General features: G+C 37.1%; 2 protein-coding genes across 2 annotated transcripts; both read left to right on the forward strand.

Annotated features, from left to right (window-relative positions):
* Positions 1 to 821: 821 nt before the first annotated feature.
* Positions 822 to 5,969, forward strand: LOC123529527 (uncharacterized). Its single transcript, XM_045309894.2, has 3 exons — positions 822 to 946; positions 3,662 to 4,910; positions 5,201 to 5,969. The coding sequence occupies exons 1-2, from the start codon at positions 859 to 861 to the stop codon at positions 4,543 to 4,545; spliced, it is 972 nt and encodes a 323-aa protein (XP_045165829.2). The 5' UTR covers positions 822 to 858; the 3' UTR covers positions 4,546 to 4,910; positions 5,201 to 5,969.
* A 3,975-nt stretch (positions 5,970 to 9,944) lies between these two features.
* Positions 9,945 to 15,037, forward strand: LOC123529009 (proline-rich protein 2-like). Its single transcript, XM_045309169.2, has 3 exons — positions 9,945 to 10,164; positions 12,598 to 12,876; positions 14,537 to 15,037. The coding sequence occupies exons 1-3, from the start codon at positions 10,104 to 10,106 to the stop codon at positions 14,719 to 14,721; spliced, it is 525 nt and encodes a 174-aa protein (XP_045165104.1). The 5' UTR covers positions 9,945 to 10,103; the 3' UTR covers positions 14,722 to 15,037.
* Positions 15,038 to 15,750: the final 713 nt, after the last annotated feature.

A 15,750-nucleotide genomic window follows, 5' to 3' on the forward strand; every position in this document is an offset into this window, starting at 1 on the left:
AAAACAAAACAGTGGAATCTCCACAGGTCGCTCAACACGACAAAAACGAAACTGTTGCAGGCTCGGTTTGATTGAGCCTGTTCATGGACGGTAGTGGAAATGCATGCTACCGTACGCCCTTTACAAAAATAGTATTATTCTTTTGATATTTTTGTGATGTCTTGCAGTTTTCAGTATATTCGCTGCATGATAATACATTTGTAAAGAAATGAAGTCTGTCCACATCATTAGAACGCTATGAGGTGTATTATACAGATGTTCCCGGGTTTTTGTCACCGCTACAAATAATCCCGGTTTTTGTCACCGCTACGAAATGATCCCGGTTTTTGTCACCGCTACGAAAGTTTCCCGGTATTTGTCACCGCTACAAAATGCTCCCGGGTTTTATCATCACTACAAAATGATCACGGTTTTTGTCACCGCTACAAATAATACCGGTTTTTGTCACCGCTACAAAACGATTCCGGTGTTTGTCACCTCTACAAAATGATCCCGGTTTTTGTCACCGCTACAAAATGTTCCCGGTATATTGTTACTGCTGCAGTTCTAGGGTTCTTACTGCTGCAAATGTGGCCACAGATGTGCCTAAGTTGTTCACTGCTACAAATGTGGTGCAAGGTTATATGGTATTTGCACTGCTACAAATGTGCACGGGATCTACAAATGTGCACGGGATCTACAAATGTGACCGTGTTTACTAATTTAAGTCTAGATTGTGCCGTTCCCAGTTTTATAAGCATATTTTTGACGTTTTACGTCATTTTCATTACGTCGACAGTAAACGGACGTCATAACGTCGACGTTCAAGCAGAACGCTGGCAACGATCTAAACTAGCTGTAAATAAACACGCACAGATAATGTTTCGGAATTTTTACGCAGAACAGAATATGGCAGACCCTAGAGACAGTTGGTATAAGCCAAACCTACTGTACAATATTCATTACAGTGAGTAATAATTTAAATATTTACATAAATCAAAGCAATATGTGTAACACTAACACTTTTGTACAACAACAACAACAACAGTAACAATAATAATTAAGTTTCAAGTTTTTTCAAGTTTCTAAGCATTAATCACTTTCAGTTTTCGAAAAAAGTAACATTTAAAACACATGTTTTAGACCGATAACATGTTATGAAAATTGCAAATTCTTTTATGTCTGAACTCTTTTTGTGTGGCCTTCTTCTAGCTAGACTGACATGACAAATTCTAGATTTACGAATTTTATCTTAGTTGTGCGCCATGTTATCTGCGTTTTACTATCTGTTTTAAACAGTCAAATATGCGTGCGTGCGTGCGTGCATGCGTGCGTGCGTGTGTGCTAATCTACATCTACATCGTTACAACCAACAATCGATTTCCGATTATGACTGGTCGGCGCTGTCAGAGAAACAGTTGTTAAAGAAATTTAGTATATTACAGTATTAAAAGTAAAAGATAAAAGGACAGTATGCTATAGTTAAAATAGGACAGAATGGAAGAATTACATAGTGACCGCCGCCAGCCTCTCTGTAAAGATACTGAGGCTGGGGCTAGATTTGACTGATGTGGGGAGGGAGTTCCAGAGACGGATGGTTCTAGGGAAATAAGAGTTAGCAAAGTATTGAGTGCTGGAATAAGGGATCAAGTAGTTCAGGTTTCTAATGGGGGACAAGTTACCTTGGTCAATAGCAACGGTCTGGGTCCTTACTTTTTAAAACAAAAGTAATGAACAGTTTAACCTACGGTACTGGAGAGTTTTCCATTCTAAGGATTTCAACATTTCAGTTACACTGCTTGTATAGTTGTAATCATTCATAACATACCTAGCTGCTGACCTTTGGACTCGTTCAAGTTTATGGGTGAGGGTTTTCTGCCAGGGATGCCACACAGTTGAACAGTATTCTAGCTGGGGACGGACATAGGTGGTGTATGCAGCTTCTTTGACCTTTATGTTATCTGTCTTGACATTTCTCTGAATAAATCGAAGGGAAGAGGTTGCCTTAGAAGTTATGTTTTCTATGTGTTGTGACCAGTTCAAATCATTGGAGATAGTTATTCCTAGGTATTTAGCTGATGAGGTGGACTTTAACTCTGTATTGTGTAACCTGTAGGGATATATAAAGGGATTTCTCTTCCTACTTACTCTAAGGACTTCACATTTGTCGGGGTTAAATTCCATTTGCCAGACTCTTTCCCATGTTTCTAATTTATGGAGATCTTCTTGAAGGGCTATGCTATCATTATTTGATTTGACAGTGAGGTAAACGATGGTGTCATCTGCAAACATACGGGTTTTACATTTGACTGAGTCAGGCAGGTCGTTCATGTATACGAGGAAGAGGCAAGGCCCAAGGACAGACCCCTGTGGAACTCCAGACAGGACCGGAAGTTCGCTGGACAGATGACCTTCAACTGCGACCTTCTGGGTACGATTAGAGAGGAAGGATTTGACCCAACTAGTTATTTGGGGACTAACACCTAGGGATTGTAACTTGTAAATTAGCCTCAAATGGTCAACTTTGTCAAATGCCTTAGAAAAATCCATTACGATGACGTCAGTTTGTTGGCCTTGTTCTAAATTACTATAAAGTTCCTGGGTAAAATTAATAAGCTGAGTTTCGCAACTATGACCCGACCTGAAACCATGCTGGAACTGGCTGATAATATTGTGTTTGTCAAAGAAGGACATAAGATTTGAAACCACGATGTGCTCAAGGAGTTTGGACGCAATACAGGTCAGAGAGATTGGTCGATAGTTGCTGGGTTTTGATTTGAGACCTTTTTTAAAGACTGGTGCAACTGTTGCCTTTTTCCAGTCTTGAGGGACAATGCCTGTATTTAGGGATAAATTGAAGATGTGGCAAAGGACGGGGGCGATTTCTTGATGAAGTTCCTTGAGAACACGGGGGGATAATTCATCTGGCCCCGACGCTTTATGTGGGGATAGGCCAAGAAGGAGTTTGTCAACACCCTCTGGAGTCACATTTATTTGGTCCATTAGGGAGGAAGGGGATGTTAACAGTTTGGAGCACAAATGTTTAAGGCTTAGGGGCTTAGGTGGGGAGAAAAATGATTCAAATTGCTTATTAAGGATGTTTGCTTTAGTGACTGGATCAGTATGGGTGAAACCATCTGCTTTGAGTGGGGCTATGCCGACATTTTCTTTTTTGTTATGTTTGATGTAGCTATAGAATTTCTTATTTCTACCAGGTTGGGAATCATGGCTAAAGATGACGTTTTCCATGTATGACCAGTATGAGGCTCTTATTTGAATAGTCTAATAGTTATAAAGACGTCTATTCACAAAAACATTTTTAAAAGAGCGGGCGCAGTGGCCCAGTGGTGACACTGCCTGACTATGAAACCAAAGTTCCCCTCTCCTTCGACTAAGGTTACTACATTCGTAGATAAGAGTCTGGGGTATGGGTGCATTATACTTGTCAGACTTAAGAACTTAAGAACCAGGGAAGGGTCTGGAATTAGAGCTTCTTCTTATTTTTTGATAATATCTAACAGTCTCCTAGTGCAACCGCCCATGTGTTACCAGCGACAACAACAAATTGACTTAAAATACACACTGTGTGTAGAAATTTAAGAAATCTTATGTTTGAGTAGTAGACTTTTAAATGATTTTTATTCTGTAATGAATTATAATGTTTTTACTTACTCAATTTCAGGACCACCTAACCCATCAACACCGCCAAAAATGATTGTACTTACAAGGGAGTTCAACCCAAGTGTATGTACTTGCGGTGAACACGGGTGTGCCCCACATTACAGAATGGAGAGGGAAGTTGTTTGGTCAAGTAAGAAGGTCAGAAACGAGGCAGATAGGGAGCTAAAGGAAGATATTCAAGCTGAGAGAAGTGCCAAGGCGCATAGGGAGCTAAAGGAAAGTATTCAAGCTGAGAGAAGTACCAAGGCGGAAAGGGAGATTAAGGAAGATATTCAAGCTGAGAGAAGTGCCAAGGAGCATAGGGTGCTAAAGGAAGGTGTTCAAGCTGAGGGAAGTGCCAAGGAGCATAGGGAGCTAAAGGAAGGTGTTCAAGCTGAGAGAAGTGCCAAGGCGCATAGGGAGCTAAAGGAAGATATTCAAGCTGAGAGAAGTGCCAAGGCGCATAGGGAGCTAAAGGAAGATATTCAAGCTGAGAGAAGTGCCAAGGCGCATAGGGAGCTAAAGGAAGATATTCAAGCTGAGAGAAGTGCCAAGGCGCATAGGGAGCTAAAGGAAGATATTCAAGCTGAGAAAAGTACCAAGGCGAATAGGGAGATTAAGGAAGATATTCAAGCTGAGAGAAGTGCCAAGGCGCATAGGGAGTTAAAGGAAGATATTCAAGCTGAGAGAATCGCCAAGGCGCATAGGGAGTTAAAGGAAGATATTCAAGCTGAGGGAAGCCCCAAGGCGCACAGGGAGTTAAAGGAAGATATTCAAGCTGAGAGAAGTGCCAAGGCGCACAGGGAGTTAAAGGAAGATATTCAAGCTGAGAGAAGTGCCAAGGCGCATAGTGAGTTAAAGGAAGATATTCAAGCTGAGAGAAGCGCCAAGGCGCATAGGGAGTAAAAGGAAGATATTCAAGCTGAGGGAAGTGCCAAGGCGCACAGGGAGCTAAAGGAAGATATTCATGCTGGGAGAAGTGACAAGGCGCAGATGGAAATTTCCGTCAACGTAGATGATGATAGTAGTGAAGACGAGATTGAAGACGACGATCCCAAAAGTAAAGATGACGAAGAATGGAAGATGATTAATGATACCAGAAGTGGATGCAGTGACATAGATGGTCTTTCCAACAGCTTGCCTAGACCGGATGACCTTCCACAGCAAGAAAAACCAGTTACTGACGTTGGACTGGAGGAGACAGTTAACGAAGACTTTGGTTCAGCTTTTGGCATCATGAGTTTGTACTGTGACAGTGAACTGCATACATGGTAGTCAAAATGAAGTATCATTTATAATTAGTGATGATATACACTCTATCTTTAATTACATCATAACCATCTTGTCTCATTTTGTATTTAGTTTATAAATATAAGATAAATGCACCACGTATTTAGGGTAAATAAGTCAAATGTAGTTTCGAGACAAAATGTCTTTTATGAAATATTTGCGCCGCATTTAGTTTTATGTTAATTATAGATAAATGATTTAAATTTTCTGTGATGTTAACTTAAGATATGCATTTTAATCTAATATTGTTTCTTTTTCTTTTCTATTGCAGGAACTGGAAGAATGAGTTCCATTGTCACTGAGCGAAGAGTGCAGTTGTGAAATATTACAGATAATTATTTATTAAAATATTTTGTTTAACTTTCTATGTTAAAATAGACGACCCAATTTCTGCGACAGTCTCTTTTCAGTTGACCCAGCCCGAAGATTTATATGTAATCAACGTACTTATCTTGAAAGTTTTAGCTCCATTTATGTCACGTTTTTCGGAAAGCACTCCCATCCCCTCCCCGTGGCTCATCCACACCGTGTTTAGGACCTCCCAGCGTACCTGAACTATTGGTGACGGTTAAGGCTGCTACCTTAAATTTTGCAAGTATTACCAGGAGATCTGAATAACACATGGCGGACAATTTGTGCATTATTCTCGACCAGCGAATTTGCCTAGAGTCTCTGTATATGAGATGGGCGAATTTTTGGGGTAAATGCCGTTTTCAAGGCAGATAACTCTTTTTCAATACTGGTGACATATGACTTTTAATGTATATCTTTGTTTCTTAGATGATTGTCCTTCAATATCCAAAGTTTGAAGAAATTCTATTGTTGGTAAAAATTTGGCTCATCTCCTATACAGAGACTCTAGCGTACGCCTTAAAGAACAAGTCCAATTTTTAGTGGCGACCATAGAAGGATGGAACATTGTGTTGTTGAAACGAAGGAAAGAATAGAGTGACAGTTAAACACATCTCACAGTAGTTTACAAACTAAAATTCCTCTATGTCTTAGAATGTTAAAGCATGCTTTTTCTGCATAATAGTTTCTCCTCAACAAATAGATTATCAAAATAACGACAAGTAGTTCTAACAGATTCATATACTTCTACCCTGAATTGCATGAAGAGTTGATAGTGTAACAAGATGATGCTATTCGGTCTCACCAAGATTTATATAGTTAAAACAAGTTCTTTCTTGTATAGGTAAGTTTTTATATCTCCCAGTGTCAAGTCTAATTGGTGCTGTACACCTCACCTGCAAATCCATATCTCTACGATAATGAAATGGTTAATGTTGCTTTATATCAGTCTCGAAGACGAATTAAAACATTCTGCAACTTCTTAACTTATTTACCATTTCCTGCAATTGCAGATACTCTTTCTAACGATTGTACTCATCATCAAACAATTTCTTTTCAACATTTGATAAAGTTGCTTTGGTATTCGACCGTACACCATAAAAGTATTTGTGGTCTTCGAGGCCAATATAATTAAGTATTCCATTTCCTTGATACGGAAAAAAACTTTCTAACTTTAGTGTCTGATGCTGATTTAGACCAATTAATTACTTTTTTGTTTAGTCTTGTATTTCGTAAATCACCTGTAGTTTCTGCAAAGAGAACAATATCATTTGATCATTAATTTATAAGTTGAAATGGTTGGCGACAAAAGGCGGCCTTGTTTAAAGCAGCAGTTCACTTCAGAACATGGAGATTCAAAACTATTTAGTCTAATACAACTCTGTACATCATTTTTAAGTGGCAAAACGCGAAATGTTTTTCCTTTATTCAGTTTTGACCATATTATAGATTAGATCTTGGGATAAAATTTTTCTGAAATCAATAAATGCAGTGAACGTATTTTCAAAAAAGAATGTACATTTTAACCGTACTTTTACCTTGTATAAAAAACCATCATGTTCATGAATTATTTCGTTTGACGTTCACCATTTCGTGATACGTTCATTCAAGCTACTACAATGTAGGGATAACGCATGTTTTTTCGTGTTATAACATCTGCAGAACCCCGAGGGATTAATTGGTTGGTGCCCAAGCCCGTTAGGTCAAGGGAACCAACGTATCCCGAGTGATTCTGAAGATCTTACATCACGAAAAGAACATGCGTTATAACACTATTCTAGCATAAAACGCGTAAAAAACTAACAAACGAATAAATTATCTCTCAACGTCATTAACTTTTCATGAAACGCGCGGGACTGTCTGCGTTGTTTTTTCATGTTGACGTCATTTGTTTTTCAATTATCCGTTTTGGGGCCGTAATGCGTTTACGCTTAGCCACGGACCGCGCATATATAAAAGGTGTTTTAACAGCACGTGAGCGCGAGAATCTCTCTGTTAACACACGTTTTCTCTCCTGTTAAAACACCACCGAAAGGTTTTATGCTAGAATACATTTTGTACATAGATGAGGCTAATTTAATACCCCTCTATGACACCGCCCGATGCTGATGATTTTGGAACAGGTGTGATTATTCCTTTAGGCCGTGTAGATGGAAACATACTTATATTGTAGCAGTGATTAGAACATTTACAAGTGTGTAAAGGGCAGAGATTTCACAGATTTACCAGATTTCAGCTCAGTTGTCACATCTTCAGTTGATACATTGCGTTAAATATAAAACATAATCATCCTTTCCATCAAGATCAGTATCAGACATTCAAAAAACGAAAACATAAAAACACTTGCATCATCTGTGTTCAAGAGAAATCATGCACATTGCTTAGGACTTCAGAATTTTTATTTATGAAATCGCCAGACCATTCGATTTCAATCTTTATATTTATTTTTATTCTTTCATTTCTAATCCTTACCTTTCTAATCGCTTTCCAAAATTCATTATCGATAAGATCATCAATATCATTTTGTGCCTGAACGACATATTTCATACACTTGCCTTTTGAACACAACGACTGAAATGCTTCCTCTTTTCCATATATATTTGTTTTAACTTCCGTTTTAAATGAGAGACATTTTAAGCCCAGCATTGTTCAGCTTTGTTCATGTCGTTCCACATACGGGACAGTTCACTTTTACGCAATGCTTAAAATTATCTAATTTCTTATTGGTGTGGCCAGACATGTTTTGATGTAAATTATCTCTCATTTCGTGGTAAAGGGGTTTCAACAAGACTTCTTAATTTGATTCCAGTTCATCTTGTGTTTTATTGAATATAACAATGACTATTTAACTTATGTATTACATTGTTTCCTGATAACTATATTTTTAAGTATTCCTGGTATTATAAATAAAGTTATTTTTTGCAATATTTTTCAGGAAATCGTTATCAAACATGTCTGAAAAATATATCGATAAACAAGCGTTAACTTTAGAGAAGTTGTTCGAGTCCGACATTAAACCTGATGTTTTGATAACTTTATGTCGGTCAAAAGCTACAGTCCATAAAATAAACAAACGTGTTTGTAAACATGGACGGTTCCAAACTGAAGGGGATCCATGCTAAAAAATAATGACAAAATACAATACAAATCCCATATCCGTAGCCTGACCAACCTATAAACAGGGCCAGTTTATTTTATAAGTACAACAACACAGTTGACCCATTTAAACGAGTTGTACTCCTCGCTAACAGTTTCTCTAATTGCAATAGGCTTTAAAAGCGAACAGCATGGATCCTGACCAGACTGCGCGGATGTGCAGGCTGGTCTGGATCCATGCTGGTCGCAAACGCACTATGTTGGTTTTCTCATGGCGCGGCTCAAATAGACTTGCTAATCCGCTAGTAAAACAAAACATAAAAGAATAATTATATGTAAAAATAAAAATAGAAAATATTGTGTGCAGCTTAAAAACAAAACATAAACATGTTGATGAGAACAGCTTTAGGCAGGTTCTTAAAAAAATAATGTGATATGAAAAATTTACGGCACAAATATCATTACTTACATGCTAAAAGTTGACGCCTTTGAAGATTAAAAATATGTTTTGGCACTAGTCTTAATCATATTTGGGTAAAAGCAACAATATACATTTACATGTTTCAGACGTGGAATGGAAATCATTAGAAAACTGTTCAGTCTATATCTGGTCAATACAACGATGAAATTATATTTTACTGACTAATATGAAAATCACAAAACACTCGTTATGTATTATGAAAATGAAATTCTTTTTTGGTAATAAATGATATTCTCTTTTAACATTTGACATATTTGAAGTCATTAATCAGTAAAAGTTTTTGAATGTAGATCAATGTGGCAATAAATACGTTCTAAAAAGGTCACACTATTTTACGTCATTTTGTGTTACGGAAGACTTAATAATGTAGTATATAAAAAATGGTTTCGCTAGACATTTTAAAGACATTAAACAGTCTAAACTTAACAATAATGAAGACTGCAAATTAACCAAATTAACAAATAAGCCAAGTTTAAGAAGTACCTTTTTTAAGTTTACGAAAAAAGCGATAAATACTTAAATAAGGATCATCGGGGTATATTTTACATTAATTATTTTTATCATGATAAATATTTTTTTCAGTATAAAATTAGTATATTTTTTACTAACTTTATTGTTAGATATTTTTGAAGTTAAGCCGATTTCAGACCTTTTGTGTCTTTTTTCCCCTCAGAATACTGGGCTTAATTGATTCTGAAAACGCATTTGAGCCGTACCATGAGAAAACCAACATAGTGGGTATGCGACCAGCATGGATCCAGACCAGCCTGCGCATCCGCGCAGTCTGGTCAGGCTCCATGCTGTTCACTTTTAAAGCCTATTGGAATTGGAGAAACTGTTAGCGAACAGCATGGATCCTGACCAGACTGCGCGGATGCGCAGGCTGGTCTGGATCCATGCTGGTCGCAAACCCACTATGTTGATTTTCTCATGGCACGGCTCATTTATCCGTTACAATCATTCTTTTGCGTTATATAATTTCACTGAAGACAAAACGTATCGATTACTGCGAAAATGCGAGAATTTTACCATTTTTGATAATTTCAACGGAATTCAAATAGAGCTGTGTTATGTCTTTAAGGTATTCTGCGTGACCCTTTGACCAAATAATCGTTACTTAAATACAATACTAAGCCTATTACTGGTGAAAATCTTATTTAATGCAATATTGAAATGTAAATGGACAAGAAGGAATTTTTGGTAATAAAAACGTTATAAAACATATATACATACTACAGATGTAATCATGGATTTGACTAAACTTCTACTTTCAACTTTTGTTTTATTAATAGCGCTGTTCGTCAAAGGTAAGCAATTTATCAGTTTTTCATCACAATTTATGACTTTCAAAATCATTTTTTAAGGTTATATAACAGTTTCCGAACTTTAGGTTGAAGACATTTCAACATTCCTAGTTCGTAGAAATTTTCAGGCCCAAGTGGGCTTCTAATGAAGAATACAACTTAAACACACGGACTGTCCTCAATGGAGATATCCATACGTCATTTACTTCTTCTACAGTTTAATCAATTTCTAAAGAAAATCACAACATATAAAAAAAAAACATCAGACTATTTGATGCCCCGTCATTGTTCTATTTTCATTTGTTATTGAAGAGGGGTCTTGTAGACCTATCCAAAATTATTCATAGTCGCCGCTGGTTGCCTGTATTGGTGACTCCTCCAACTGAAAATTAGTCGAGGTTTTGTGGAGCAGGATAAAGCTCACAATGCTTCAATTCCAGTCATTTCTTCTGGGTGTATTGTAAGATGTACAAGGGACCTCGATTTGAAGTCACCTCCTGCGATAGACTATTAGTAATGTTATATAGAAGGTACATCCCCTGGTGGTGCTCGAACCTATCGGCTTACCCTCTCCTATACGGTCTTACGCTAATAAAATCAATGCTTCATTGTTTGTTGCACAGCAAAAGTCAAGTCACCCTGTTTGGTGATAATTTTTTCTTGTTATATTTTTATCTTTTCAGATCAATTAGCACGACATTTATGTTGTGTTAGTAGTACTGTTTAGTTTTTCACCTTGAACATTTCGCCGTTGATGGTTTTCCTACCTTTGGGTATGGTTTAATCACCGCTTAGATATGGTGCCTACTTTTTAATTTTGTCTTTTGGCATTTCTGTGATATGCAGGCTCCATAACCTCAGATCCCCTCTCTAAATTCTAGTTTTTTAAGTTCTTTCCATTTGTTTCTCGTAAAGGGCCCGCCTATTCTTTTGACTAGGGACCATACGCCTCTTTTCATGCAATTGCAGTGTCCATATACACCGCAGTATGAACACAACTGCGTGTGTCTTTAAATTATGTTGTTGTTTTTTTTGTTGTTTGTGTGTGTGTGTGTTTTGTTGGGGGTGTGGGGGGGGGGGGGGGGTTGGTACTTTTAACCTGCGCAATTGTTGAGTTCTGCTCAACCCGTGGCTTGAGGACACGGACAGTAGCAATCTATCGTCCATGAACAGGTCCATTTAAATCGAACCTGAAACATTTTCATTTTTTGTCGTGTTAGGCGACCTGTGGAGTTTCCACTTTTCTATTTAATCAAAATGTTATTAAATGAAATGGGTTGTTTATTAATGTGACCTGTCATCTATCTCATCGGTCGTTTTTACATGAAAGTTAGTGTCCGTGTTTTCATGTGGATTTCTTATAGGTAAACTGAGTTTTTTTTAAAGACTCGCCACATTTTGGAATTTTTCGGCGAATAAGGACCCTGAATATAGTTATCCTTCCCTTGAGTAATCTAAATACATGCTGTGTAAAATCATGAAAATGAGAAACAAGAAACGTCTTTCAAAATAGACAAACAGCGTAGAGGTAATAATGTTTTGCCCATGGAAAATTCAGAATTAAACAGGGTGTACAGACAGAAAAGATTTGGATAAGCATCTATTAACACATGATTCATTTGCAAATATTTCAACTAAGCAGCCAATTTAAATGATCAATAGGTATCCTTTCAGTGATAGAACGTCAACATGATTTGACATCCTGGGCTGATTCTGGAATAATTTCGTGTTTAGTCCGGATCCTTCATAAGTAACCCACAATCACAATATCTCGACCCGCATACAATTATTTGGCTAGAAACAAAAATAAAACCCTAGAAGCTTTCGAATCACTAGTGACCCCCACAATTCTAATTACTCGATTAAGTTCTGTTTAAAGCAAAAAAAGTTGAAGTCAGTTGAACATGTGCAGGTTGGGAGAACTTCAGTTACTGCTGAAATATTTTTTCTTTGTTTTTTGGGTTTAACGCCGTTTTTTCAACAGTATTTCAGTCATGTAACGACGTTTTTCTTTGGAAAAAGTAATAGGTAAATACTTACATATATGATGGAATAGTTTTTTTGTTGTTTTTTTTTTTTTGTTTCTTTTTTTTTTCAATTTTATTAGCATATTGTTGTTGTTTGCATTGTCATTATTTTCATAAATTTAAGATTTTTCAGCTTACTTAATCGAGGTACCCAACGGGGAAAGAAGTTAATTTACTTTCGATATCTCTTGCCATAATGAATTACTAAAGACTTTCAAATGAAAAAATCGTTTTACTTTTGAGTAACAAAACTATTTAATCGTGTGACTTCTGACATTCAATGTCAGCGCACGCCTGTTCCGTGCCCCAATTATAATAGAATATAGGTCAAAATCCATGTTATACAGCTTACGCCAAAAAAAACGTACTTGTTTTTGTGGTTACTATTTTTAATCAACTTTTCCTGTAGGTACATCGGCTGGTTCATATTGTTACAACTCGTACTATCGTGAGACTTACGACTGCGAACATGGCTGTTGTGGGGACTACTACGATTATGACTATGGGTGTTGTTCAATAGGCGGGACTATTGCCGGCGCCGTCGTCGGAGCGATAATCTTCCTTGTTATCGTTGCTGTAGTGATTGTTTTGTGTTGCAAACACATGAAAAAAAGCACTGGAAGGGTTATCAACCATCCGCCACAGAACAATGCTTCAACGGTGACTGTGGTCCAGCCACCACCTTACCGTAAGTACGCAATATAACCATCTGGCAAAGCTTTTATACTCTCGCAAAAAACTGAGTTGTCGTTCTTTCTAATCTGTTTTAGGAGCATTCTGAAAGTGGTGCCAGGAATGACAAGTCTTTGAAAAAGATTTGAAAGTAAAACATTTTAAATTTATGTTTTAACTGCGGCAAAACATCCACACAATCTTAGATAAAAATCTTTTGCATTTTGTAGACTTGTTGAAGATGTATTTTAGGTATCATGACAAAATAAAGCTTCTGGTGCGATTTGGGAATGACGACATATCTTTAATTTGGTATATAATTGTTGTACATGAACATTTCAAAAACAAATGAATTGTTGTGGTAGAGAGTATTAAATAAAGATGGCATAAACCGATTTGTTCTTCACCATGGTACTTTACTTTCAACATATTAGGATATAATATTGTAGTGTCTTTTCATATTAAATCGTTACATGTGTCCATGTGATGATTTCGAGTACATGAAGTCGGTTGTTGAGTTGCACTAGTTAATTTTATTAGACCAGAGACCTAAAAGACTAAAAGACTAGGTTATGGACTGTTTACACCAAATAGGAAGTGACTACTCATGTCAGTTACAAGAACACTTCCGGGCTACCTCATTTTTCCCCCAGTTAAAGTGGAATTTTCATGTTTTATGTAAGCCAGTTCCTGTTTTTATTTCATTGTGTGACATTTTGGTAGCATTTTCAAGGAGATTTTTTGCATTTTAGAAATGTAAATAAACCTTATTACTCATGTGTTCATACCCGTATGTTAGCTGTCAGTTTGGAAGATATTTCAATAATGTTGACCTATCAAGGAATCTCTCTTAGAAGATACATAACCCCTACTTTTTTTGGTGTTTTTTTTTTTGTGGTTTATAGGTCATTTAAGAACATAAGTCTAGTGATTTTATATAGCAAATTTATTTACTACAGTAGGGCCTACATGTGAAGTAGTCCAAAATGTAGTTCCATGTTGCTGATGGTGATGAAATATGGTCTAATGAGTCATATAAGGACGCGACAGTTATATTTTTGACTTAGTTTCATAGCTTATTGTATTGAGAAAAGATCTAGGCCACTTCCAGTGTGAATTTCCAGGTTTAAGTTTTATTCATTGAGAAAATGTCTATATACGCATAACAGCTCAACAGCAATTTCATGGGGGCATTTTCAGAGGGTGTTGTTTTTCAAAACAGATTATTTTTCTTATATGAAACATAACATCTCATTTTTTTTTTTTGGTAAGATGACATGTTGTACTATAGCTTTTATATCATTGGAATTATATGAAATTAAAAGGTACTGAATTAGTGTAAGGTAACCTTACATGCAATTTTTTTCCAAATGTCTTTAATAACTGAGCCGACAATGTCAAGATTACAGAGAACAATTGCTCTCCTTTGACCATACCGTCGTTAGGATTGGATTGTGATCCATATGATGCATACATGTTGAAATTTTTAGACTTTCAAAGATAACGTTGTCTTTGTTTTATAGCATTTATTATATGAGATGCTAGTTCAATCATTTCTCCTCTCCCCCAGGAATCCTAGTGTTGTCCTTCAAAAACCTGATTGCACGTTTTAAAAAAAACCCAGCTTATTGCTAATTGCATACTCTGTACATTTTGCTTGTTTTCCTTCTTTTCAGAACCTCAAGGACCAGTTAATGCTCCTCCCACATACCCAGGACCACCTCCTGGAGGCCCAGGCTATCAACCCGGACCTCCTGGAGGCCCAGGCTACCACCCCGGAAACCAGCAACCGCAGATGTACCCTCCTCCTCCTCCGCCGGGCGGTGCAGTGTATGACTCCGCCTATCCACCAAAGTACTAGACTATCCGGTCTATTATACAAGCTATATAATGTTTGGTAACAAACATAAGTTTATTGGCATTGAAGAAAAACGTATTTAATTTGGATGTTACACATTTACTGCCTCTATATGCACGTATCATGTAACCTCTACAGAGTTTATGCTATAAAGAACTATATCTCTGTTAAAATGTTGGTGGCCGTGAGAAAAATCAAGGGCTTAAAATCAAGACTGCCACATATATACAAGTTTATGTTAAAACATGTTAAAGATATCTGTGATAAGATTTACATATTTTTTATATCTTTTCATACTATATATTAAACTGAATGTGATTAAAAGTGCCAAATATAGCTGTTAATTTAATAGTTTCCTTTATTCTTCTGAGGAAGTCATCCAGCTGGCTTGCGGAAGGTCGATGGTTCTACCCAGGTGCCTGCTCGTAATGAAATAATGCACGACGGGGCACCTGGGATCTTCCGCCATCAAAGCTGGAAAGTCGCCATATGACCTATAATTGTGTCGGTGCGACGTTACCCTCCCCCCCCCCCCCCCCCCACCCCACCTTCACACACACACCCCAAAATATCCTTTATTCTTCTAGTCTTCATGTCAGTTTTATATGACCTACTTGTGTTTTATACAAATAACTGTTAATCAGTCCCCTACCGATGGAACATCGGACTATAGGAATGACCTCCGTCTGTCCGTCCGTCCGTCTGTCCATCCGCAAATCTGAATCCTGCAATTACTCAAAAGTGTTCAAGCTAGGTTCATACAACTTGGTATGTGAATAAAGGGCAATATGTAGATTATGCACTTACATGACTTATGCTTGTAGGTCAAAGGTCAAGGTCACTATTTAAGGTCAAGCAAAAATTGTTTCTGCTCCAAAACTCATATGCATTGATGGATTATCTAAGTGCTACACACAAACGTTCCAAATGATGAGACAATGTGTCAACACATGATCTATGCTTGTCGGTTAAAGGTCAATGTCACTATTTTAGGTCGAGTAAAATGTGTTTCTGCTCCATATCTTTTAATGA

Source organism: Mercenaria mercenaria, chromosome 13, assembly GCF_021730395.1.
Source record: "Mercenaria mercenaria strain notata chromosome 13, MADL_Memer_1, whole genome shotgun sequence".
Lineage (NCBI taxonomy): Eukaryota > Metazoa > Mollusca > Bivalvia > Venerida > Veneridae > Mercenaria > Mercenaria mercenaria.

Bases quoted from the DNA above. Each gene is read 5' to 3' on its own strand.
- LOC123529527 (XM_045309894.2), top strand. From the start codon at position 859: ATGTTTCGGAATTTTTACGCAGAACAGAATATGGCAGACCCTAGAGAC. The intron at 947-3,661 runs GTGAGTAATAAT...ACTCAATTTCAG, and splicing joins ACTGTACAATATTCATTACA to GACCACCTAACCCATCAACA.
- LOC123529009 (XM_045309169.2), top strand. From the start codon at position 10,104: ATGGATTTGACTAAACTTCTACTTTCAACTTTTGTTTTATTAATAGCG. The intron at 10,165-12,597 runs GTAAGCAATTTA...CTTTTCCTGTAG, and splicing joins AATAGCGCTGTTCGTCAAAG to GTACATCGGCTGGTTCATAT. The intron at 12,877-14,536 runs GTAAGTACGCAA...CCTTCTTTTCAG, and splicing joins GGTCCAGCCACCACCTTACC to AACCTCAAGGACCAGTTAAT.